The sequence below is a fragment of the Culex pipiens genome, chromosome 3 (genome assembly GCF_016801865.2).
Source record: "Culex pipiens pallens isolate TS chromosome 3, TS_CPP_V2, whole genome shotgun sequence".
Taxonomy (NCBI): domain Eukaryota; kingdom Metazoa; phylum Arthropoda; class Insecta; order Diptera; family Culicidae; genus Culex; species Culex pipiens.
In genome coordinates, this window is record NC_068939.1 from 109,517,163 (window position 1) to 109,542,610 (window position 25,448).

At 35.6% G+C, this 25,448-nt stretch overlaps 1 protein-coding gene across 6 annotated transcripts in view; it reads left to right on the forward strand.

The window, feature by feature from the left end:
- The window catches only part of LOC120423431 (MICAL-like protein 1), a 48,060-nt gene that overhangs the window by 12,175 nt on the left and 10,437 nt on the right, over positions 1 to 25,448 (forward strand). For 3 of the 6 annotated variants that reach the window (XM_039587237.2, XM_039587236.2, XM_039587238.2), the window contains 3 exons: positions 16,900 to 17,061; positions 19,134 to 19,318; positions 19,409 to 19,479. In XM_039587237.2, coding sequence (XP_039443171.1) covers positions 16,910 to 17,061; positions 19,134 to 19,318; positions 19,409 to 19,479 — 408 coding nt within the window. In that variant the 5' untranslated portion in view covers positions 16,900 to 16,909. Of the gene's footprint in view, positions 1 to 16,899; positions 17,062 to 19,042; positions 19,061 to 19,133; positions 19,319 to 19,408; positions 19,480 to 24,350; positions 24,648 to 25,361; positions 25,447 to 25,448 lie in introns of those variants that run through there. The other 3 variants (XM_039587239.2, XM_039587241.2, XM_039587240.2) reach the window with 3 other exon arrangements.

The following is a 25,448-nucleotide window of genomic DNA, read 5'->3' on the forward strand; positions in this document are numbered from 1 at the left end:
TTTGGCTATTTGGGAAAAATAGTAAGAAGTTTCAAAACTCTAGCTTAACATTTGAAAAAATCGTATGAAAACTTAAATGGCGTTTTGACCGTGTTTGGGCCAAAGAGCCTATGTCCGAAAATATTTTTATTGGAATCCTCGGAAAATTTCACATAACATATAAAAAAATTAGCGATGTCGAACCGTACGTTTCCGAGATATAATTTTTTGAAAATAAAAACTGAGTTTTTCGACGCGCCACGCGTTAAAACAGGAAACTGACGAAAAAGAGAAAAAAAAACAACTTTTTTACTGAAACTGCGATAACTTTAAAATTTCAGCGATGATCTATACATGTAACGGCAAATTTTCGTAATTGAAAGACGCAACTTTTCGTACCCAAACATGTAACGGTCATCGCTGAAATTTTGAAATTATCGCAGTTTTAGTGAAAAAAGTTGATTTTTTGCCGATTTCCTGCTTTTGCGCGTCGAAAAACTCAGTTTTTATTTTCAAAAATCATATCTCGGAAACGTATGGTTTGACATCGCTTTGATATGTTATGTGAAATCTTCCAGGGAATCCTAAAAAATATTTTCAGACGTAGGCTCTTTGGTCCAGACACGGTAAAACTTTTTACTATTTTTCTCAAATAGCCAAACTAATCACCTTTCTTTTGCGTCTAAGACAGCTAAAATCTGATGAAATAACGCGGAGATATGATTTTTTTGAAAAAAGTGGTTTTTGCAAAAAAATACGAAAATTGCAATTTTTCGAACCACCCTAGCACGATGTAGGTCACCCTAAATGCCAAACAAAAAAATACGGGTCTAATTATTTTGAAAATTTTTGAGCCCGATCGGAGAACTTTTTACAGTCCAGACTCGATTATCCGAAGGCCTCGGAAACATTTTACTTCGGATAATCGAATCACGATTTTTTTTCGATGAATATTTTTTTATTGTCGAGCTTAAGTATGACCCCTAAACTACGTTAAAGTGATTTAAAACTTTTAAATCCAAGATGGCGGCCAATATGGCGGTGTTGAAATATTGAAAAAATGCATTTTACAGTCGACTCTCTGGTTGTCAATATCCAAGGGACCGTCGAGGAAGAGAATCATCAGTTTACAGAACGATGCAAAATGAAGACTCGATTGAAAATATTTTTTTCTTGATACCCAGCTACGGGAGAGAATCATGGCAACGTCCATCAAACAAAAACAAACTAATGTCAAACACCCTTCAAAGCTTCGTTTTGCCAAGAAAAATGTCTATGCAAGCCATGAGAAAGTGAAATTATTGACAACCGGAAGAGATTTGTAAAGCAAACAGAGTCCAAGGGACCGTCGAGGAAGAGATCCTTCAAAAAAGGGAAAATTTCGAGGAATGAAGATAATTGAAGTATGCAGATTGAAGGGACATCGATAGATGGAGAATTATTGATATCGAGGAGATCGACAGCCAGAGAGTCGACTGTATTATTTAAAAGGCATTCAACTATTCAAATTTGACTAAAATGGGGTTACAGAACTCGAATTTGACGTTTAAAACAAGAAAAAGAAAAAAACCGAAAAAAAATGTTTTGTTCGTGATTCGACTATCCGAAGTCCCATACAAACCTTCGGATAATCGAGGCTTCGGATAATCGAGTCTGGACTGTATTCGGTTTATGCTCTTTTCAAATGGAATTGCTGACAGTTAATATTTTAAAACATGGTTTTGACCAATTTTATTTATTGCTTTTTTGCGTAATTTTTGAAAAGAGTTATCAGTCTTAATGAACTGAACTTCGCAGCCTGAAAAGAAAGAAATTATTTTTAGAAAATATTTAGCTTCTTTTTGCATTTTATTTTATTTTCAAAAATTTGGCAAGTTGAAAGTTTTCTTTTTTGAAAATTTTAATACATTGTGGCAACATCCGATTTTTTTACAAATGTTCCTAAGAATTTTCCCATCTTCCCATCGCTTGCCCCCCTCTGATTTACAACTAAAATAAAAAAAAATCGCGTTCTGAATTGAGCAATATCCTTCAATTTTGCCCATCCTTCACACCACAGTGCATCTTCTTTCGTCGTCGCCTTGCAGAGCGTGTACTTTTAGTGCATCAAGTGAGGATCTCCGCGATGTTCATTTTTTTGTTCCTTCCCACCTCGACAAACATTGCTGCCAGGCCAGCACATGGAAAAGGTGATGATGGCCATCATAACTGTGTGCGGTGTGTGTGTGTGCGCTTGTTGCCATATGAATGACATCGCCTTCATCGTCGCCGTCGCCGGTCGTCGTGATCTTTCGAACGTTCACCACAATTTGCTGGCAAAGCCTCACGGGGTTTCGCGACGCGGTTGAGACCTTCCACGCGGTGTAATTCTGCGCAGGCAATCAGGAGGCAACCCCAGCAGAGTTTCATTGAGAAAGACCACGACCACGTTGACGTCGCTGGTGTGCTCGCTTGGCACAGTTGTGCTTTAAGTTAAAATAAATATTATAAACAGATTTAAATAGGGGTGATGATTGGTTCCTATTTTTCATCTGTGGTCCACGGAGCAATGTTTGGGGGTCCTGGTCAATAACGAAGTAGCAGCTACGGGTAGACACCAATGCTATGCTATGCTATGCTATACAGTGAAACCTCTTTTTACGCGGTGGCGTTACGCTTTTTGTTTCGTAGATTTCTCTTAAACCATACAATATTTTTGCAAGCTTCAAAATGCGTTTTGTAGATCTGAGCAAAACCTACAAATTGCTTTCAAAAGAATGCAAATATGTTGCGTCGTTCCAGAGAAATCGACAAATTAGAAAAACGTAACGCACCGCGTAAAAAGAGGTTTCACTGTATTTTAAATAGATTAAAATGGGGACCATCAGCCAATTTCACTAAAGTGGCTTTGAATTTGGTTGAAATGAGGCTTAAAATAAATGTCTTTAGATGTGCCACGATACGAAAACCACGACGACGTCGTCTTCTTCGGTTGTGCTTGGTTGGGCACAGAGATTGGCCCTGGCCTGGGATACGGTGGTGCTGTGTCTATGCTGCAGAGTCGGTCTGATGTCAGGCTAGTCGTGCCTTCGCGTTGGTTGTTATAAACGATTTTTGCGTAATCGAATCAAAAGAAAAGCAGCGTGCAACTCCCATTTTTTATAACATCAATTCATCAAATGTGGCACAGATTTGCGGAGGGATGTTTCTCGCTCTATCTCTCCTTAAATCGCCGAACGACGACTAGCCGGTATGCTTAAGTAACCATGAACATGGACGCTGGGCGTTGTTTAATGGTCGAAAATTATGCACAGCAGCAGGATTGCTCGTTTTTCGGTACACATCCCATGCGCGTTTGAGCAATACTGTGCGATTTGTACAGAAATTTGAACACCATCATTTGGGGTGAATCGTGACATTGGAACAACAGCTTTAGCCATGTTTTTACACAATACTTTATCATTTTTCATTGATTTCGATTGGAACAGATACAGAACAACAAAATTCTTAAATCGGATCCCACTTTGAAGCTTAAGTGTTCTTAAAACTGCTGTCCGGTACGTACCTACCTTGAGTAGGTAGGGGAGAGTGGGGAGACTTGATCCCCGGGGACACTTGATCCCAAGCCTTATCTCGTCAGCATGTGGGTAAAACAAATAGCTTTGTTCTAGAAAGTTGTGCGAAATTGACTAAAACTCATTGTAGAAAACAAAGAAAAAAATTAAAAAATGTTTAGATTGAGTTACACACATTTTTCTAAAAAGTGCTGCAAAAAACTTCCAAGAGATCTTTTTTCTTCGTTTTGATAAGTATAGAAAACACTCAAAAAATATTCAAAAAAATATGTTTTATACATGAATTGTTTGATAAACATATCAACTCCAAAACCCTTACGCATTTGATGTTAAATTTATCGTCATACTATTATTACAATCAATTGTTTAAAAAAGTGCGTTTAGGGAGACTTGATCCCTGCCTTTTTACAGTCACTGGAATCAGCCTCAAGATTAAATAATTGGGCTGGGGTTTCGTACATAGTTTCCTTTAGTATAGTTGTATATAACTTACTGCAGTTTGAACCATTTTTCAAAAGTTTTGTAAACAAAAATTACCAGCTTTTGTAAACATGCTCAATTTTGGTCTGAAAAAGAAAATTTTAAGTTTATAAATATTTTGCATGCTTAACTTGTTATATTTTGAACACAAACGTACAGGTTTAATGTGAAATTGCTATAACTTATAGAAAATTAAAAGTTTGGATGAATAAGAAACATTTTGCCTAAGATTTCTTCAAAATGTTGAAAGAGGGATCAAATTACCCCCAACATTTTGAAAATACCGGTTTAAAATATTTTTTTAAAACGCTTGGTATGATTCGAAGAGTTTATCTGATGAAATACCCTTATCAGCCAAACATAGTTGAATGTTTAAGCTTTCCATTCATGCAAAAAGTTCATAGTTTTGTGAAAAATTGACAGAGTAATGTGCGATACAAAAAAAATGGGATCAAGTCTCCCCACTCTCCCCTACTTTCAAGTCAATGACGTTTATAAGTTCTTAAGCCAGAGCTTGTATTCTTCAAAGTCAATGTCGTTTCGCTTTTAATTGTACATAATTACATAATTTCAAACACCGATTTTTATTTTGCTTTATGTGATCTTAATCTAGGGTAATTACATCGTGCACCTAATGTTGGCATATCCGCACTTTGGCGTTCATTTGCAAATCCTAAAAGGAGTGTTCAACTGAAGAAGGAAGTGAGAAAGTAAGTTTCTATCAATAGTTTTGCAAAATAAGTTACTTAAATGGTGAAAATCATCAAGTTAGACGGAATAAGGACCGAATCCTTAACCTGTCAAACATATGAAAACTTCAACAAATCAATTTTAAATACAAATTATTTTTGCTTTGTTTGAATCATAAATGGATTCATTGGATTTAAATAAAATTTTGCCGCCATTTACCCACCTTCATGTAAAATGATTTGTAATTGAAAAGATGATCTAGCTAGTAAAGTAAATATTCAGCCCGGAAGCCTGTCTACGGGCCTGAGTGACTAGTAAATGAAAGTGTTTGGTTTAAGTTGTCATTAAAAAAAGGTTGTCTTTTTATTTTGTTATAGAATTTGGAAAAAAAATTAATACCGCATCCAACATTTGGTATCTCGACTTAAGGGGTTACATACATGTAGAAAATCACAATATTTCATATTACAGAAAATTTATTAAATCCACTAAAAAGATGATTTTCAATCACTCCTGAAACATTCATGAAGATATTCCATGATTAAACTGAGTTAGAGACGATTTTAAGCTCAACATTTTGCCGTGCGCAAAGCGGACTGTCAAACTTTCTGAGTGTTTTTCTCGAAACACCGAGTTGATTTACGGGTGCCACGATATCTCGAGATGGTATGGACCAAATTGGCTGAAATTCGGGGTGAAGACTCCCAAGACATATCCCGTGTGCATGACGAAGCCCGATTTTGAAATTTTGCTTTTTAAAAAAATACAAAAATCAAAAACTGACGATTTTTTATATGAAAAACACAAAAATATTTTTATCTTTTTTTTAAATAAGTTTTTTGAAAATCGGCCTTCGTCATGCACACAGGACTGGTTTAACGAGTCTTCACCGAAATTTTGAGCCGATTTGGTCAAGGCAGTGTTGAGATATCGTGGCACCCGTTTTTTGAAACTGCTAACTTCAAATAGCTTTATCTCGCCAATGATACAACCAAATGTCTTCAAATTTGTTTTGATAATAGATGAAAATGTATATTTTAATACCCTGAAAACAGATTTTAATTAAATTAAGTGTGTGCTCACACCAACATCTGACTTTTTTGTCGATTTACATGTATGTAACCCCTTAAAGAAATTTCAACAATTTTAAAAATTTCCTTAGAGGGTATAACGTTAATTTTATAAAACAACTTTCAAATGCTCGGTTTTTAAAGAAAGCATTCGCTTTGAGACATCATTTTAGCGCAAAGTTTTCTCACAGTTTCAGAGGAATTTGATAAGCTGAATTTGTTATTCGACAAAACATCTAAATTTTGTATCCGATCATTGACAAATTTTAGACATTATTTTAGCGTAAAATTTATTACCTTGTCAAAAATGTCCCATATTTTCAGAGGAATTTGATAAATTATATTTGTTATCCGACAAAACGCCTAAAATTTGGTACCGTAAAACGGGGTGGTTTTGATAGCCGGGGTGACTTTGATAACGGGGGAGATTTTTTCGCAAAATGAAGAGTACAAATAAAATACGTACGGAATTGTATGGAATCATACTGACCGGAGTAGAGAAAGGTTCAAGGTACTTCTAGAAGAAGTTTTCATTAAATTTTGAAAAGTTTAAAAAGTTAGTTTACTATAAATAAGAAAACGTTGATGAATATCATTATTTTCATATTCTCAAAGTGTCATGATTTTCTCAATGAACATGATTTCAAATCGGAAAACGAAATGCATTTTCGGATTCCTCGGAGAATTTTCCACTAGGAGCAGGTAAACGAAGTTAGTAAATAATAAAAATTGTGTGTTTTTGAAACATAATTAAAAAAAATTTCGAAATTTGAAGGCATTTTAAATAGAACAAATTATATACAGAATGTAAAAACTTTTGATTCGTGCTTCGAATTCAGCTTAAAATGCAATATAAATCGTTAATTTTATAACTATTTTTAACAAATTTCACGCAAAATTCAGACTTTTTAGCAATTTTACTTAAAATTTACATGTATTTTGTGAAAAAGCTTATAAACTTAGTTAACTAAATATAAACATTGATTTTTTTTGTTAAAAACTATATCAGTAATCTTAGCGATGGTACATTCGACATAAAAATAAAATTTGAACACCTTTAACCTGATTTTAACTACAAAAACTATAACTATCAAAGTCACCCCGGTATTTAAAATAAGAATTTTCAACGCAAAAAAAAATAAATAAAAAAATGAAAATAATTATTCACACTTTCACGAAGCAGTAAAAAAAACTGAAGAAAGGAAAAGTCGAAAAGCTTAAACGTAAACATCGTACATTACATTTTATTTAAAATTTGTCTCTGATTAACCCTTTATAGCTTTTGAAGTTATTGACAATAGAATAAAGGGGTTTTTTACAATTTTCGCACAAAAGCGAAACTTTTGAGTGGTGCTAGAAAGGATAAGGTAGCCCGTTTGGACGAAAATCGAAATTCTTGCATGATTTGATGGTACCAATTCTTCAAATTTGTTATTGCTCAGTAAAAGTTGATTTTAATTTTGCTCTTTTTGTTCACGATTGTGGTGCTTAAGCTTAAACAATATTAAAAAAACGTGTAGCGATACAAGTACCAATAGGTACACTATTCGTTTGCTGTCATTTCCGCTGCGTAATCTCCAATAAGCTTCCTCCGCGTGAGCTTCATTGAAGCTTGAAAATGCCAAATATTTTACGCTTCACCGTCCGTCACAAATCGACAATTTCGCGCGGCCCGGCCGAGTGGGTGTGTTGAATGTGTTTAATTTCCCCTCCTAAACTTGGCAACTTGGTGCTGCTTGCTGCTAAAGTAGGAGGTAGAGCGCTGTGTTACACGGCATGGCAGGGGCCACGTGAATGACCGAGGGTTTACCAAGAGTACAGATTTGGGCTTTTGGTCGTTCAACTTCACCAAGTACAATAGCAACTTGTTGACTGTTGACGTGTTTCTTCTTTAATTTTTTTTTTCGAGAGCCGGACTTTTCTCACTCTCTGTGTTGGCTCAGCTTTCTACTTACCATAAAGATATTATTCCGTGGCTGTAATAACTCCCAGTCATTGTTCGTTTAGGGGGGCCAGAATATCTGCTTGGTGTTTATTTATGTTCTCGTAAGGTTGTTGTGTGTTCTTATGCTTACTTTTTTTTCGTTTATTCTCACTCATCATCATCATACGCCACTTCTCATTGCCAGCCAGCAGTTATAAGCTCAATTTTCCCCGTGGCCAAGCCAACCGGGGTTCCACCTGCGTGAGCCGTTAAACGGTGTGCACCTTGTTTTTGTCCGGTGTGGCCTCTCTTGCTCTTGCTCTGCCTCTGTACTTTCCCATCAACTGACCGAAGATTCGAAGACCGTTTCATCTTCTTAATTTGCTTCTTTTTTGCCGCCACCTGGCCAGAAGTGATTCTCCGAGAAGTTTATTGCCCTTAATACATCATATCATTAGCCTGAATCGGGCAACTCCGCCATGTTCCGCGATGGCGCTTCGCAGGTGTCCGCGGTCCCCCCTATCCGGGAGTCAGCACCAGGTCAACGACGACGACCAAGAGGCGGCCTGTTGTTCGTGTAGTACTCTCCTCCTTATCAATCATATATTTACATGCATCATGTGGTGGCTTGCCTTATCATTTGGTTCCGATGCGCTGGGCGTCCGCTCCCTTCTCCAGGTCTAATGACCGTCATCATCGTCCTCTTCGGGGAGTGCATTTCAGTGCAGTGTGGTCACGCCGCCGATTGTACCCTTTCTGGGTGAAGGTGGACGCCCGTAATTTGGTCCTGTTGAGCGTTCAAGATAAGTAAAGATGTTTCAAATGTTTATAACAAACAATCATAACCATTACTGAATTCGCTCAATCGACTAGAATATCCATTCTCAAGATACAGTTTTTGGATACTTGTCACAATGTATTTATACAATGTCACTCCACCAAATGTATGGATACAAAAGACATGAAGCCTTCCATTCCACAATGTTTAAAATTTAATTATAGTTAAAACCAGTTTTTTACATAAATCTTAAGCACTGCTCATGTCAAGTTCACACTGTTAAAAGATTGCAAATCATCCAATCATTAATATTTTCTAAAAAAGCAGTTCTGATATTTGGTACTGTGAGAGAAGGGCTCTTACAGTATGTAAAAAAAGTATTTACACCCCTTGGGCGTAACGTTGTTATGGTTTCGTTTGAGCAACCTGCCAAAAATGTATGGAATTTCGTAATTTTTGTTCTCGTGGATCAAACTTACTTTTTGCCCAGGTATTTAAAAACGTGGGTTTTATAGAAAACCTAGATGTATGGGTATCAAAAGATCGGAAATTTTATGCCCTTTCCGATGCCACATAGGTTGCCTTGTGAATTGTGGACCGGTTCGGATGCCGGCGGATTTTCCGACGACGTAATTTCGAGTTGGTACGAAATTCCAACGAAAAATATATTCTAGCGATACAAAGACCCCTAAAACGGTGTTATACCCACTCCAGAATGTTTTTTTTTAGCAATTCTATGGTAATATATTGACATTTAGTTAAATTAAAGGTTTGCAACATTAATTTTAGATAAGTTTTATATAGAATTTCCAGAGTTATATAAACTTTTATACTAAGTATTTAGTAAACTTTATATTCAATCCAAATTATTTTTTTAATTAGTCAAGGATGCCTATTTGGAGTTGGGAGACTGGATTTATGGTGATTTTCCAACAAATGACATTATTTATGTTATTTTTCGAAAGTTTTCGGTGTACAAACTTTTTTGCCCCATTTTTGATTTCTGTAATAGTATTTGTTTTATAACTTTTTATGGAAATCATCTTTTCATGAGCTTTTTATAGCAAAATGTTCGGCAAGAGTTGCTGAACAAAACGTAGTACCAGGTTTCTGTCAAACTTTAAATTGTTAACATGTTTTATCACAAAATGTGCATAGTGCCCAAGGGGTGTAAATACTTTTTTTACATACTGTAAGTGTAAGTCTAGTGCAACCTTTTCCTTGATTATTTTTATTAATTTTATAGGATATTTCTTTGGAAAAGTCACGAAAAATTGATCTGATTTATTGGAATCTGGTACATTTCCGTCAAATTTCTCAATAATATGACTTGAAAGACTCCAAATAATATATTTTGCCAACAAAAGCTTACTTGCTCATATTTCCAAATTTTATAATTTGCTTTAAAAACTCCGAAACGACCAGGCCTGCCCAACGTCCGGCCCGCGGGCCGGATCCGGCCCGTAAAGCAATTTCATCCGGCCCGCGACGGCTTTTCAAAATAGTTTTAGGACTGGCCCTTGAGACTGTTCATAAAAAGTTGAATTAATAAGTTGAGTATCGAAATTTTGCAAAAAGGCTTGAGATTCAAATCTATTATTAGCAACATTCAGTTTTTTTTGCTTTAGCAATAAAATATTTAGAAGTCAGAGTATTGTTTTGATTTTGCTTTTGTATTTTATTAAAATGTTTTGTTGTTTCAAATTCAAACAAACTTTATGTTTGAAAGTAATTCTTATCATTGAATGTGAAATTTATGAAAAACTTGGACTTTTGTCTAATAATGTTGAGAAAAACACTAAATATTAATTTTAAACAGTTTTACTTTGTTACTTTAAATTGATTTTTTTTCTATTTATTAAAATTGATTTTTCAAATAAATAAGTGCTGCAAATATTTTCAAAACATTAAAATAAATTCCAAAATGAGTAAAGAAATCTGGGGGCAAAAATATTGTTTTTATTAATTTCTGAATTCGAAGAATAACGAATTGAAAACTATTCAATATGTATTCTTTTACAATGTTCAAGTTTTGTGTGTTTTGGAAATAATTTTAAAATATTTTGTAAAATATATGAGTTAAGGTGCACAACAACGCCAATAGTGTTTTCTTTTTTTTTTTTGTAAAATAGATTTGAATCCAAATTTCGATCAAAATTTATCATGAATAACTGATTTTTTTTTTTATCTGTTGAGGAAATTAAATTTCAAGAAACTTGGAAAGTCCATTTAAATTTGAATGTTTTCAAATGGTAAAAATATATCAGAGTATTTAATTGCAGTCGAAAAAAATAATTACAATATAATTTTAAGCAATAAAAATTCAAATAAATCAGATAAACACATTTTTGAAAATTATCTTAGTATTTCTTTTTTTAATGCAAAATATTTGAATCACATTCTCAACACGAGTTAAAAACTTTGTTCACTAAAAAGGACCTAAAAAAAATTTATGAGAAAAAAAGTTAACAAACATTACTTCCGGCCCGCCACTGCTTTAGAAAAATCAGATCTGGCCCGCAGGGCCAAAAGGTTGGGCACCCCTGCTAAACGTAAAAAAATTCAAAAACCGAATACGGGAATCGATTTTGCCGACAATTTTACATTAAAGTCTCGATATTGCCCATTGCCCTAAGACCAACCGTTGTGAAGTTACAGCGGTTTTAAAAATAAAAATGTTGAAAAATTGGTTTTTTATGGTTTTGGCCATTTCTATATGACAGACTTGATTTTTTAGTCTCGCAAATATTTTTAGCGGAAAGCTCGTCCAATTTCCCATAATATTGTCTTTGACCACAATTTGACCGTGTGAAGGTGTAACTTTATCGAAAAAGATAGAGAATTTTCACATGTCCATTTTGTATAACCAGCTCGTAAATTTTTTTGCCTTCTTTAACATAGGAAATGCATTAATAAAGTTTGATTCAGTTAAAAAAAAAACAAAGAAAAAGACGATTTGCGAAAATTTCGAAAATTACTCAACATTAAACCATTTACCCTACCCGTACCCTTCATATGCAATCGAGTTTATGAAGTGTTCCGGTGTATGGCTGCAAGCAAGCCGAGGTAATGTGGCTTGCAACTAAGCCCTCGTGTTGTTGTTTTCTCAACTTTCCCCAAAGTGATGTCCCCACCACCATCCAACCGCATGGACACGCCGACAGGTACCTACCTGCCACCAACCCGACGATGTTGACCGAGGGCTGGCTGTGGTGTGTGTAAACTTGTCTGCCAGAGTTGACATCGAGTCAACTTCAGGTACCAACACGATATGTGGAAGATCTATCTGATGGTGTTGCGCTCTGATGAGTGGTGTAATTTTTGCTGTCTTTTTTTTTGCTTCTTCTTTCCCTTGCAGGCTGCTGCAGGCTTGCAGGTTGATGTTAAAGTAATTAAAAATGTAACACCTGTGAACTTACAGGTACAAATTTCGGCGAATGATGGAATGTTGTTGTTTTCTGGTCATAAACTTGTTCGCTTTGGGGTTGGAAATATGGCTTTTTGACTTTTGGTTTTGTATTTTCAGTCTAAATTCCAATTACAAATTCATGTGAAATGGTTGAACAAATATACAAAGTTTGTAGTCAAACGGCTTGTTGCATCGAAAATAGAATAAAACTACTTAAGCCTCTGCTGCCCAATTTTTTTCGAAAATTTTTGTTTTTCCCGTGTTACTTTAAAACTTTACTTCTCTTGTTTTTGTTTTTTCTTGTTTAATTTTTAGTATATTTAGTTGCATTTATCATGTTTAGTTCTTGTTTGTTTTTGATAGTATTTGGCTTAGTTTACCACCTCCTATCATTACCTTTTGCCTATCTAGTTTTTTCAAGATTTTACAGCCAATTTTTCTTCTTTTTTTTTTGCTTGTGTTTTACAATGTCTGCTATAGAACGATACAATTGTCATTAAAATGGTAGAAAAATACGTAGAGCCATAGTCTGGGATATTACAAAAAATATTGCAAACTTATTTTTACAAAACATTTAGGAAATGTTAGTGAAAACACAGCCAAAGCTGACCCCAGAAAGAAAAAAATGACATTTTTCAAAACATTGGCAAAGTCTCAAAAAAACATGTGAGATTTCCATCTAACCCTAAAATGCTCTTAAATTGTAATTATAATTGTAAGTAATTGTCTTTCCAAAACTTTTTAAACATCAAAAATAGGTTGACAAATGGATTTTTGGCGAATTTTTAAATCGAAGCCCACCTAGAGGTGGGGTTGGGTTGTAGAGGGTTAAAAAAATAGATATTTGGACTTATATAAATATTTTTTATGAAACTCTGGGAGTATGTTCCAAAAATCATGCAGATTGCTTAAGGTTCTGCTGATTTTTGAACACCGAAAAGACATCGTTTCAGTTTACGTGTAAGTTTCATGACCTTACATTGCAAAGGTTTGTTTAAGTTTATGACAAAAAAAAACGATGGAAGCAGAAGTCTAATCAAGTGAAAATAAAAAAAAAGTATTGTTTTTCACAAAAAGTATTTTTTGCGAAAAAATCGTCAATACTTGGGTATTTTGAAAAATAATGATTGCAAAACAACTGGTGTAAAATGAATTTTAATTAAAAAAATCGTTCAAATTTGAAAACCATCGCTTTTAATTTTTTTTTATATTTGTCCCCACCCCCTCGTCTTTGGTCAGGGACGAGGGACATAAAATAAAAAAAAATTTAACGGCCTAAGCGGAGTTTAGTTACTTCGTAACCGAAATTCCAAATGTTAGTCAATTTATTTGTTCTACTGACTCAAATTAATCCGGAGGGTATTTGGTCCGAAAAATCGTAAATACAATTTTGTGTTTTTTTTTGAAAACATATTTTGATGTTTTAAAATCCAAGCTTTTTTTTATAAAATGGTCTAAAATTTAAAAAAAAAAATATTGTAACAGTGAACAAATAAGATCTTCCCAGAGCAGCATGCCCGAAACAAAAAGTTGGTACGACTTCTCATCTCATTAAAAAAAAACGAAATAGTTTAGAGAGTGCAACAAAAAACCAAAATCCTGGGGAAAACGGTGCAGTTGGGAAAAAGCTGGGAATTGGACAAAATCGGGAAAAGTCGGGATTTTGTGATTTTTGCCTAAACAAGTCTTTGTTATATTTCTCAGATCTTAACTTTAAAAACAATTATATACAAATTATCTAGATGATTAAATTTAAAACTTTGTGTTCACTATTTTGAACTATCTTAGAATGAAAAGGTTATTTCAACCATTTAAAAAGCCTAATAAATTTTAAATGATTATAATCGCATATATTTGTCAAAGACCTTAAAAACAACCGACCGAGCCACGTAGCCCAGTGGTAACGCTTCCGCCTCGTAAGCGGTAGATCGGGGTTCAAATCCCGGCTCGGACCAACACAATTGGTGATCTTTTCCCTTCTGGATTCTCGATTGCTTAGTAAAGGGAAGGTAGTGTATCGTCACAAACTGGACCTTATCAAGACACCTTAGGAAGACAACCTATGGAATGTTAACATTAACCTTAACATGTTAACATTAATTTGATTAATAAACTGTCACTGAATGCACTTTGTAAATGTCGGCCCCGATACTCTTCACGGGTGTTCCTCTCAGGAACAGGGAAAGATTTACTTACTTAAATACAAGTTTAGATTTTTTTTTCAAACGGAATTTTCTACATAATATTTCAAGGTTTCTTAGATATTCCGTAATCTTTTGAAGTAAATTGACAAAGTGCCATCCATAGAGCAAGCGGACACTTTTTTAGAATTTCAAATCGATATGTATTTTACATATTTTTTCGTAAAGTGCATTGTTTCGCCTTTTTTTAACTTTATTTGACACTTCTAGAAGTCATGATTAAGCTTGACCATATTTGAACGAATTCTTTTTTAAAAGTTATTTTTTAATATATCTCAGCAACTTTTGGACCGATGTTCGACGTCAAAAAATGAAATACTGTCATCAGGGGTGGCATTGGGTTCTGGGAGGGTGAGATTGGGTCATACAAATTTCAGCATTTTTGTATGAACTAATCTCTCAGACAGTATTTGTGCAATTTTCTGATCTTTCTAATAAAAATATTTTCACAATTAGAAAATTATGCCTAACTTTTCCATTCGTCACAATTCAGCTGTCTAAGACCTGTTGAAAAGTTAGACTCGATTAAAAAAATTAAAATATTTTTGTCGGAAAGATCAGATAAAACGTGTTAAGTGTTTCGGCAGAGTTAATATTATTTTTTCCAACATGATAGTTGCATTGAAAACAAATAACAAAACATAAAAAAAAACACAACACAAATGGGAAGCAACGTGAAACTTCTATCGCTCAATAATTTTATTGAATTAATTTTAATCGTAAACTCAGTAAGCTACCTCAAACAACTGCAATGATTTGCTTCAACTTGTGCTCAAGAACGTTGCACGCTCATTGTTGCACATACTTCAATGCCACTGCCAAGGTACCGGATCGATTTACTCGATAAGCTACGGCCACTTTAAGAAATTTCATTATTTTCCACACTTTATTGGCTAATCAGTTTTAATCAAGTGTCAATCGCCTCAACTGCTTCCACTCATCGCTTTGGCGCTTCTTCAAGTTGTTTTTTCCCCTTCTGTCTACTTCTTCTTATTTGCTTCAATAGGCCGCGCTTAAGTACTTCGTTATAAGTTGAGTTTGGTGAGCTTTCGAATACCCACATGTGCGCTTCCAGTCACTCCAATCAGCTGGGGCCTGGTTGTAAATAAACTGTGCGCGTTGTAGTAAGTCGTAGTCGGGGGTTTAGTAGTTATCAACTAGCCATGTTTATGGTGATGGCACAAACGGTGCGTAAGATTTTCCATGACTAATAGCCCGTTTCACCGCTTGATTTGACTTTGTTATGAGCCAAGGAGCAGCGTTTTCTCGCAGCTTGTTTAGACTTTCGCACAAGTTAATGGATTAGCAGGAATTTGTACTACGGGCCGATACTCGCGGTATGACCGTTGGGTAAGGGTAGTAGACCTTTTCGGCCGTAACGAAGTGCAATGCGATTAAAAATTCACGAAAGTTACGGGTCACATGCAAGAAACATGAGTGGAAAGTGAAATTGTTTAATTTGACGAAAAAAGGAAATCGTTTTAATTTTTCATCGCTGCGTTCAACAATTCAAAAAAACATGCTCAAAAACGTAACAAATAAGTTCATGCATGGCTGCAGACTTTGAAATCTCACATTACTTTCAAAACTAGGGCTGACTCCGTGGTTGCTGGTGACCAGCGTAATCAATCGAATCGAATCTGTGGACTCCCCCTTGGGGGGAATTCGACTGCAGTAATGTGATACAGCTGCTGTGCCGTGCCTGTGTTTGCGAAGCAGAAATAACACAACAATCAATTAAAATTGGCTGAACAGTAGGGGACTGTTGTAGATCGGATTGGGTAATTTTTTGGGATTTGGAGTAAGTGTGTTTATTATCTGTGATTTGAGAAAATGTGGATAGAATTGATACATTTTATTTTACATTAAAAAATAAATATTATTGCAGTTCCGAAAAAAGTCAATTCTCGAAATCGAGAATTGTGTTCATTAATTTGAGAACCACTTAGGAATTTATTCACGTTTATAGTGCAAATGCACCATACTCATGAATAAATTCCTTCGTGGTTCTTGAATTCATGAACACAATTCATGATTACGAGAATAGATTTTTTTCTGTGTACAAGTTTTTTGTAAAGTTGTTGTCCCGTGTTTCTGTTCAAAGGCAAACAATCAAATTTAAACCTAATTTTCAAAATTTTGAAAAAAAAAATCATCACAAAATGCTTTGTTTATCAGAACCGTTTTTGGTGTCAGAAATCTTTCGGATCTGTGATCCCAATATTAAAAGTTTGTAATAGGCTTTAAAAGCCTTTAGTTAATTATAAATGCCAAATAAACTTTAAACAATAGTCAACAACCGATTGTAAGGTTATGTCTTGATTTGTTGGGAAAAATTTGAAGGGAGAGACAAATATTATTAAAAAAAATGCATTGCCTTTATGCAACTCAGTTAATTTTGCCTGGAATACTTCAAGGGTTGTCCAGAGTAAGAGAAGATTTATTTTGAGCCATTATCATTTGAAAAAAAAATCCAACTTATTCGAAGTTTCAGTTTGATTTGTAAGAATCAAAAACTCCTGACCATTATTGAGCAAGCTCTCCTATGTGCCAAAACGCCGCCAACATGCAACGATTTACGAGTAAACTATCTGGTCCACATCTGATCGACCTTGTGTATGCAAATATGTCGCATATGTACCGTATTGAACCCCTTTGGTCGCTGGTCGCTGAAACACCACGTGTTTTACATGCATGTACCTCGCTATTTCTATGCAACAACACCTTACCGTATAGTTTAACTGTTTGCCCCGCGGGGTTGTTTTCGGTTTCGTTTCAATGACTCTTTTTTTTCTCTCTCTTGTCTCGTTACAGATAGCTTAGCATGTCAGAACGCCGTGGTACGAAGGCTCTAGAACTATGGTGTCGCCGCGTCACCGAGGGCTATAAGGATGTCCGGGTTACAAACATGAGCACCTCTTGGCGCGACGGCCTTGCATTCTGCGCGATCATCCACAACTTTCGTCCGGATTTGATGTGAGTGTGTTTATTTACTTTTTTTGCTGTGCTCTTGTCCTAAAAGTGCATGCTTTGATTGATTCAGGTGTTTAGTCTATTTTATTAGTTAACATTTTTATGAGTTTTATTTATTTTGATTGAAAATAATAATACTGCATGGTATGAATTAATACATAAAATAAACTATCTATCTGAAGTCCTTCCACAAAAATGTTAATTTGTTCTGTCAAAAGTCGTAGCTAAAATCTTCACAAATTTCAAGTTCGACGTCTAAAAAAATATAAAAAATCATGATCCCCCAGGTGTACTGAGCTTGATTGGTTGCGACAGAAGAGCTTTAAGAAAAAAATAATGTTTTTTAGCGGCGGTGTTATAAATTCTGTAACATTATTAATATTTGACGAATCTTTTCGCACTCTTCGGCAAAGTTGTTCCCTGGAACACGAACTATGAGCTCGTGAGGTTTTTGAAAAATGCAAAAATCGTTAAGGGGCTCAAAACTGGCAAAAACCAAAACGCACCGATTTTACGGGTTAAATCCCATTTTAAATTCAAATTCAAAGCGCCAAGTCCTGTCGCAACCAAATAAGCTCATATTTGTGATTCCGGCTCAGTACACCTAGGGGATCGTGCCCTGAAATGCCGCAAAAATGACCCATTTTGTTACATCCTAGTATTCAATCACGTTTTGGAAGGCTTAATATTTGATGATTTAAAATTCTCTCTTTTTTATGTAATTTTAACTAAAATAAAATGTATTAACCCTCTACAACCCAACCCCGCCTTTAGACGGGCTTCGATTTAAAAAATCGCCAAAAATCCATTTTTCAACCAATTTTTGATCTTTAAAAAGCATTGGAAAGATTAACTCTTAAAATTTTAGAAAATGTATGGGTTGGAAGTTTTACTTGTTTAATGTGACTTCGCCAATGTTTTTAAAAATGTCATTTTTTTAGGGGTCAACTTTGGCTGTGTTTTTTACTAACATTTCCTATACTTTAAGTAAAAAGAAGTATGCAGTAATTTTTCTAGTGTCCCAGACTATGCCTCTACGTAATTATTTACAATTTAAATGATATTGGTGCCATTGTAAAGCAGAAAATGTGAAAAACATGAAAAAAAATGAAAAAGTTACTGTAAAAACATGAAAAAATTAGATAGGCAAAATGTAATGATAGGAGGTGGTAGAATAGGCCAAATACTACCGAAAACAAACATAAACTAAACAAGATAAATGCAAATTAAAATACTAAAAATGAAACAAGAAAAACATAGAACAAGAGTAGTAAAGTAAGTAAAGTTTTTCGTAGAACAAAAGTTGCTCAAAATGACCTCCTGAACATGGGAAAAATAAAAATATTCGAAAAAAAATTTGGGCAGTAGAGGGTTCAGGTAATTCAACAGAAACTGAAACCTTATTTAAAATTACACCTTTTTCAACCAGAAATCTTTCATGAATGATTTCTGGTAAAAAATGTTAAAAAATAAATAAAAAAATAATTGTTCGCCCTACAGCATTGCTTTGGCGTCCTTGATTGCGAGAATCCTACTCGAAACTCCAAAAGAAGCTTACTTAAAAAATCGAAAAACTTAAACCTCTCTTAAACCCTTGCATGGATTTGTCTCAAATTTCTGCCATCGGCATTTATTCGCACGTAGAATCGACCACTTCAGATCAATCCGAGAAACCTTTTGTAACTCGGTAAATAGGGAGCGTAAATAGGGAAATGCATGGACAAAGTTTTGCTAGAATAAAGAAAAATAAAAACCGTGCGAAAAAGAACTGAAAATTTAAGTAACCACTAAAAGAAATCATTTTGATTTTCATAGTATCTTTGTTTTGTTTGCTTTGTTCGCATTCACAAACAATAACTTTATGTAGTTTATTTAGCAGAATGATTTTCTTGCACTAACTTTCACTATCTCTGGTCATATTTACTCTTTACATTTTCTCTTTCAACTTCCTTTTTCCGGTGGTGGGCTAACCTAATTAGCTTTATTTAAAAGTGTAATAATTGTAAGTTCCTATATTTTCGTGCCTCAATGTTCAAATTACTCAAAATCACCCAATAAACTCATCCAACACACAGAGACTTTGCCAGCCTGAAGCGGGAAAACATCTACGACAACAATGAGCTGGCGTTTACGATCGCCGAGAAGCATCTGAACATCCCCGCCCTGCTGGATCCGGTTGATATGGTAAAGTACGAAGTGCCTGACCGATTCTCCATACTAACCTACCTGTCGCAGTACTACCGAGTGTTTAGTAATCAAGGTGCGTTTTTTGATTTTGTTTTTTTTTCACGTTCTGTCGGCATCATCGACTAATCTTTTTATATTCTGCTTCTCGAACCCCCTATTTCAGAATCGACCAACAACAACATTAAAAAGACGGCGGAAAAGGAGCCCAAATCGAGCGAACGAGACACCACAAAGGTGAGTCAGTTCAGATTCCAGCGCCGTTGCTCTATCCTGCCTAGTCTGGATGTTATCGCTTCTTCCCATCACCGGGCACTGCGCCCGGTGACTCTGGGAACGATGACCACGGCACCACGATGATAATGGTCTTGCTTTGCACAAATCACGCGGGAATTATTAACTGTACGTGATCGACTTACTAACATGCATCCCCCTCTTCGCCCCCCTTAACCCCTTTAACCTTCATCCGTCCGTCGCAATGTCCTACAAGAGCGAGTGTGTGATATCCCACCACATCATCGTCATTACCATAATTTATGTGCAAGAGAGAATAGATTCTAACCGATAAGTAGGGAAGAAGCATTATTGACGGTGTGGTGGGTAGGTAGTTGGGCTTATTTTGTTCCGTTGGATTTAACCCGGTTCTGACACGAACTACTCACTCACTCATTATCATCATCATCATCTCATCAACATCAGGCAGAGGCCACGCATCGTCTTCTTATCAGGTAGCGGTATCAAAGTGGCGCTCAACCTTGTTTTGCCATGCATATTAACGAAAGGGGATTGTTGATTGGGTTGTGGTGTGATAACTAAATTCAGTGATAATGGGAAAGGGTGGGGGCGTGCCAATCAAATGCGTGTTTAGGTAAATTAAAAATCTCAAATTGTTAAAAGAGAATCATTTTTCACAACCTAGCTTATTAACTGTTTCTAAGAGTTTATTTAAATACACTGAAATGTTTAAATTTGGGTGGCAATTCAAAAGCCTAGTTTTCTTTCTTTATTTATATTTGATTTCTAACATATCGACTGTTGTGTGTTATCTTGTGACAACGACAATTTTGGTCGAAAATGAGTTAATGGTGACGTTATGTTTAACTTAACAAACCCTACAAGATGCTTCAAACCAATGTTGGAAATTCGCTTTCGTTTCCCAGATATCACAAAACATACTTATGAAATGGACCAATTTCTTATCAAAATGAGCATGCTATTTTGTGACACGTCATACTACCTAATTGTTGGAAAATGTGGATTTTTTTTTCTTATTTTACAAAAAGCTTATTTTAGATTGTATGGGAATCCTGTGTTTCTTGTGACACGTAGTGCATTTTTCCCTTTCAAGGCACACTTGTGACACGTGCTTTTCAGATTTGTGTTTACATAATTTACTGTAACGTCATGATACGAAATCCGGACACTTAGTAGCATATCATTTTCGTTATAGCTGACAAAAAATTATGTAATAAGTTGGAAATGAAGAAATATCATCAGGATGTAGTATTAACAGTCAGTTTTAAGAGAATGCATGCAAAATATGTATTTTCTAACTATTTTTCATCAGAATTTGAAAATTAAAATGACTTGTTGTGCTTCGAATTCCAGACAGTGATAAAAGCTGATTCGAAATCCGGACACTTTTGCTTCGAATTCCGGACACTCGTTTTTGCTAATGAATCGCACAAATTTGGACTGAAATGTTAGTGAATGGCATTCTTTAGGTCTCAAATAAGCTGTTAACATTAAAACAATCGATATTTTATATAAAAATTTGCTAAAATTTAAGGCCGCCTTTGAAATATTTCACGTGAAATGTTTCTCATTTTTAGTAATCTTATAATTTTATTTTATTTAATTGTTTTGACATTAACTACAGCGTTCAAACAAACTTTATTTCATCAAATAACATAGTTTTGACATTCATAATGCGAACTTATATCCAAATAATTGATAAAACAAGATGAGGTGTCCGGGTTTCGAAGCGTCCGGGAATTCGAATCATGACGATATCTTTTAACTGGTGTAAACAAATTAGTTGACACTTGGAGCGTTTGTTTAGCGATAGTATACGAACCGATTGCTTCAAAAACCTTCACACCAATTTTTTTCGCTGAAAGTCAGTAAACTTTCACTGAATTTTCATCAACTGAAATTTCAGTAAACGATTCAGCAATTTAGATTTTACTGAGTTCTCAGTTAATTGATATTTGTCATTTTGACAGATGATTGGCTAAAATTTCAGTAAAACGGTTATCAAAAAAACTGAAATCTCATCAAACAAAATGTCAGTTTATTTTGCTGTAAATTCAATAATATTCATTTGTAAGTTTGACAGATCATTTGCAGCGACAACACAACACATCTAAAAGTTGATTTTCACTCGGCAGCGTCCATACAGTAAGTCATAAGTGACATTTCAGTTTGAGACATTTATTGCAGATTTACCGTTTACTGATTTTTCAGCAATGATTTTGTTTCCTTGCCAAATTTCAGCAAAATTGATCAAACTTGAAAAATCGATTTTCTCGAAAAGTACTGAATAGTCGTTGTCACAAGATAGCACACAACAGACGATATATGGACCCATACTTCTAAACTAGAAATATCTTTTTGGGTTTTGCTAACCCTCTACAACTCTGCCTCTAGACAGGCTTTTATCCAAAAATTAGCCGAAAATAAAATTTCTACTCATTTTTGATCATCAAAAAGACTCGGAAGTTGTATGAATAGAAAAACTTTTACAAGTTGAATTAAAAACTCAGCAAACTTTTTCTAAACGAATAGCATGTTTTTCTTTGTTTTTTGCTAACTAAAGTCGATAATCTAATAAAATAATTCTAAAAAAAAATATGCTCGGCTAGAAAGAAACTCACGCTTCTTTGTCTGTCCAGTTTTTGTCAAGTTTTAGAATCAGAAGATTTTTTATGTTGTGTTTCGTTCACGATCATAGTTTTCCCAAAAAATGTAAGTCTTTTTGAAATCTGTGGTCGCAGAATTTAAAATAAAGTGTCTCATTCGACCAAAACTGGAATTCTTAATGATGGGTGCAAAAGCTCTGGTTGATGTGCACCGTTAAAAAATAATTTCGTGATTTTTCTTAGTAAGTAGACAGCTATTCAGAGTCAATCTATCAAAAAATGTTGACTTTTCATTTTTCTAAAAATCATAACCACGTGGTATTCTAATTGAAAAAAGTCCTTGCACGGAAATTGTCACAACCAGGAATGGCCTAATAGGAACGGATACGGGGAAAGTTTTGGAATCATGCGATTTTGTCCAGGATCCCTCAGGGATGTCCGATAAAGGGATATTTTCCAAATCATCAGTATTTCGCTATTGAGATTCAAGGTTTTCGATACAAGATACTAAATATGTCATCAAGCTTCCCTGCACCGTGCGGTACACGCGGTTCACTCGTACCTCGGGTTTGCTTTGCGCCTGCTTTGTTCGGTTTACACCCGTACCCGACTCACACGAACCGAGGGTATTTTGGTTCATCGTACCAGCGCACCACGACACTCTCGGTTCGCCGCGTCGGTTTTGTGTCTGGCACTCACCCATGGCATGAACCCGGTATATGAGCCAAGGTGCTTCACTCGTTACGAGCCGAGGTACGTGCCGTGGTACGCGCTGGCGGTACAAAACGGGTTCAATTCCACGACACGTACCACGGCACGCTGTGTTCATGCCATGGGTGAGTGCCAGACACAAAACCGATGGGGCGAGCCGAGAGTGTCGTGGTGCGCTGGTACGATGTACCAAGATACCAATACACAAATGGGTTCAGGCACGTACCGAAGCTAGAAAACCAAACCCGCGGTGTGCGTTGGCACTGGCGCATGGGAAGCTTGTATGTCATAATCAGATTTTACAGATTTCTCTTAAACGGACTTATTTTTTTTTTGTTCAATAATGTTCCTTGCAGCGATGGAATAATAATCATCAAAAGAAAATCTCTGGATGTTCATCAAGAGAAAAAATCTGAAGGGAGCATGGCTCTCCTCTCTCGTGCACGAAAGATCGGTAAAAGGAATCTAAAAAAATCATCATCTTGATTATTCGGCAGAACATCTTTTTCACTACTACACTTTCAAGTGTAACGTCACACGTCGAAAAAGGACCGGTCACATTTTGTATGTGGGCAATGTGTGTAAACAAAGAAAAATACATGATTTTAAATAGTGCTAACAAGGAAATTCGCAAAAAATCATCAAACGATTGATTTTATTTAAGAAGTTCGGGAGCGATTTTCTTTTGCGTGATTCGCCTCCTCTCTCTTTTGCGTGTGAAGAAATTTCGCTAGCGAAATTGATTAGTTTGCGATTATTCCATTCCGGGTTCCTTGTCATCTGGTCTTGTCTGTAATATAACCAATCGTTTCTCATACAAATACCCGCCCGTGGCGCCGTCGCTCCGTGCCATACTTTCATACACTTAGGAGCCCAGGGCGGCGAAGTCCTTGTAGATAAAAAGGAAGACACTAGTGGTTGGTACTAGCAATGGTGGCCGACAGCTATAAAGTCAACTTCGTAATCTCATACAAATCATTTTCTTGTTGTATGGATCATGCTCTCAAAATGATTACGTGGTTATGGTCAGGTCCGTATCTAGCATGCATTGTGGTATACAATTCTATTATTTTGTATAGTAAACTTGAATATCGGTTTATTGAATGAATAAAATCATAAAAAAAGGAATAGGGGCAAATAGGATTGGTTACAAAAATGTGAACCAAATTATCAACTTCTAACTTACGAAACATCTGTTGAAGGTTGTCTGTTAAGCCCAGCTTGGCACCTAACCACATGCACCGCACTATCGAAATAAAAAAGCATCCAATTAACACTAAGAATCTGTGAGTGTGGTTTTCGGATTAACACCTCTATTTCCAGCTATGGGCACACCTTCCCTTCCCAGTTTGACCATATTGCGCGACAGTGAAAATTAACCACATTCACGTTTTATTTTGTTTTTGCTCACTCGTGTTTGTTTCTTCTCTTCTCTTTCTCCTCTCTTTTTACTCCCCCATTTTCCAACCCATTGTAGGAGGATAATAGTTTGGACATTGTGGGTCAATATAAACCAGAAATTTTCTGCTAGAAAAGAGCAAACCGTAAAACAATCGTATACATATAGAAAAAAAACCGTGCGTAAATTAGGTTAGGTTTAACGTTTTGGGTTAAGTAAAACAACACACACGTGTGCAGCCGTTGAAAAAGAAACAATTTTCGATCACGACCGAGAAGACGACGACGACTGTAGACCACTCCAAAAAAAAAAGTTCACCCAGGCATCCCCTCCGAAGGCATATCATCGTTGTTTTTCAGTAGAACTAGATTGAACCCCATCCTCTCATACAACCTGTGCTGAATCGTGTGTGCGTGTTTGGTGATACTATTCAGGTAAAGATTTATTTTTAGTATTTTTTTCTTATATTTTCAGTAGATTTCCCCTTTAGAGTGTGTGAAGTATTTCGGAGAGTGCTGCACTGCAACACTTTTGACTGTTGAAAGTAGTAGATTTTGAAAACCCTTATAACAATCGGATCGTAGCTTGTGTGCTTCTCGATATCATCTCCTTGCCTTACGAAGGTTCCATGTGCTTTCAGTGTAATGTCCAGGATGCTTCCAAGCTTGATGTGCCACGTGTTTCGTGCGAAAATTCATTTGTATAGCCTTTCTAAGAACAACATTTTGCAAAATCTCTCTAATAGTATTGAATGTTGTTGATGTTACCGTACTTGCTTGATTTATTATAAATATTTTTGTTTGCGTCACGGACTACTACGAGAGAGTACATTGAGAAGAAAACTGCAGTTTTGTCGAAGAGAGCTTTTTTCGTTGATCCTCCCTCACAGTATGACAGTGAGCTAGGGAGCAACTCTCGTTTTTCTCGATACGTCACAATTTCTCTCTCTCTCTCTCTCTCTCTCTCTCTCTCTCTCTTTGTTCGCATTGATCCAGCTTATTCTCCCTTTGCAACAATCTGGATTAGTTAAAAAAAAAATCTAGAAAAATAGAAGTTGTGTTCGTAACAGATTTCTCAGCAAGCTGTTGATTAAAATATGTCATTTTCTGTTAATTTTTTTTGCTTGTTTTTTATAATTGTTAAGAGAATTTAAATTTTTACTTATTGTTCAGAAGCAAGTTCGGCAACAAAATGTCTGGCTTCATAATAATCATCAGAAAGGTTATACCAAATGT